The 2,012-nt window shown below is 47.6% G+C and overlaps 1 protein-coding gene across 1 annotated transcript in view; it reads right to left on the reverse strand.

Annotated features, from left to right (window-relative positions):
• Window positions 1–218: 218 nt before the first annotated feature.
• Window positions 219–2,012, reverse strand: part of TGM6 (transglutaminase 6) — a 42,159-nt gene continuing 40,365 nt past the window's right edge. Inside the window, exon 13 of the mRNA XM_007934690.2 lies at window positions 219–372. Coding sequence (XP_007932881.1) covers window positions 219–372 — 154 coding nt within the window. The remainder of the gene's footprint in view (window positions 373–2,012) is intronic.

The following is a 2,012-nucleotide window of genomic DNA, read 5'->3' on the forward strand; positions in this document are numbered from 1 at the left end:
CATCATCCATAGTTGACAGGAAGTTTTAAGGATTATCAAGCCAAACATCTCATTTTACTGATGGGAAAACTGAGGCCCAGGTGGATAAGGGACTTGTCCAAAATTCACAGTGAGACAAAGGCTGAAACAGCCAAGCTTCCTGGCTGCCACATGGGAGGGACAAAAGTGGGCAGGAGGGGATATCGCCATCTCTTCCCCTCTCAGCCTCTCCTGGCCCATCACTTGGCTGCAGCCACGTGAACGATCACAAAGCCCTTGATGTCCGGAAAGTGGGGGCTGACAAGGTCCACCTGCAGCTGCCTGGGGCCACTCTTGGAGGGGGTGATGTTGAACTGGACCGAGGCCTTCTCCTGAGGCTCCAGGCTGGGCACACTGGAGAAAGGGGACAAAGACAAAGGCAGACCATCAGCCTGATCTCCTCGGTTGTGCTGCCAGTCCTGGGCTTCCCAGAGTCACAGGTTTATGCCTTGTAGTTCACCAATCTGCTTCCAGCGTTATCTTCTCCTTCCCATTCTTCCCACCCAGCCAGGCTGGTCTCCTCCCTATACTCTGAACATACCTTAAACTTTCCCTGCTCTGGGCTTTTATCCATATGGTTCCTCCTATCTAGGATGCCCTTCCCATCCCAATCAAACCCAAGCCCCAGATCAAGTTTCTTTTCTTCCAGGAGACCATCCCTGCCTATGCCAGCCATAGAGACCTCTGACTGGGAAGCTTTTCACCCTTCTTATTCCAGAAAGATGCCTCTCTTCATCACGGAAGTCCCTGCTCAAAAAGCTCTCCCTGACCCTGCTCCACCACAACCCAAGGACTGTCCCTAAAGCCCTGGACCTTGGAGGTCTATACTTCTATTTGTACAAATCACACTGTCCTCATTTGGAGGGCCATATATGTCCCTGAGGTCCCTTCTCCCAGCAGAACCACATCTGATTTATCTTTGTGTGGTAGTTAAAATTGTATGTTAACTTGGCTGGGCCTGCTTGAGTGGCTGGGCAGCTGGTGGTAGTTATTCCCCATGATGAGACTGGCAATCAACTCCATAGTGGGATCTACCACAAGCAGCTGAGTAGCTGCTTTAGGGATGTGGTCTGCTTCCTTTATATAAGCAGCAGCTTTGGGAATGGTCTGTAGCTTATGGCACGCTTGAACTCTGCATGTAGCTGAGTCATTGTTTAGCAGCTGACCATGCTCTGCTAATCCTGGGACTCTAAATGGACTTGAATTAATGGCCTGCCATGTGGTTTGGCAACATCAGGACTGTGCCTTTTTACTTATCAACCTTGGGCTTTTCAGCCTCAGCGGCCAGCAGCTGAGTGAAGAAAATCCCCCAGCTTCACTGGGCCAGGAGCAGGAGACAGAGCTGAAGCCAAGGTTAAGGGGCTTTTACCCAGCCCCTAGAGCCTGGCATTTTGAACTCAGACTTAAAGCCTCCAAACTGTAAGATAATAAACTCCTGTTTGTTCAAGCATCCCCTTTGTGGTACATTCCTGCCAGAGCGGCACTAGGTAACTGGAACACTTGGCATTCCTAACAATTGATGTATGACCCAGAGCAAGGTCCATATGACCAAGAACCATCTGAGTGAGTGAATAAATTAAAGAGTGAGTCAGTGAATGACTGAGAATGAGTGAATGACTGAATGAGCACATGAATGAACTGATGATCATGTGAATGTATAAGGGAATGCATCAGTGAATAAATGTATAATGAATAAGTGAATGAGCAACTGAAGGAATGACAGATGATAAATGGACAAATCAAAACTGAGTAGATAAATAAGTAAATGAACTAGTGAGTGAATGCACAAATAAAAGCAAATGAATGTGTAGTGGTTAAGTTTGTGTGTCAACTTGGTTGGGGCGGTAGAGTGGGTGGGCAGCTGAGTGTAGTTATTCCCCATGGTGAGACTGGTAATTAACTCCATGTTGGAATCCATTGGAGCAGCTGAGTAGCTGCTTTTGGTATATGATCTGCTTCCTGTATATAAGAAACAGCTTTTGGAATGGTCTTTC

This window comes from Orycteropus afer, unplaced genomic scaffold (genome assembly GCF_000298275.1).
Source record: "Orycteropus afer afer isolate SDZICR_OR568_19922 unplaced genomic scaffold, OryAfe1.0 scaffold00020, whole genome shotgun sequence".
NCBI classification, from domain to species: Eukaryota; Metazoa; Chordata; class Mammalia; order Tubulidentata; family Orycteropodidae; genus Orycteropus; species Orycteropus afer.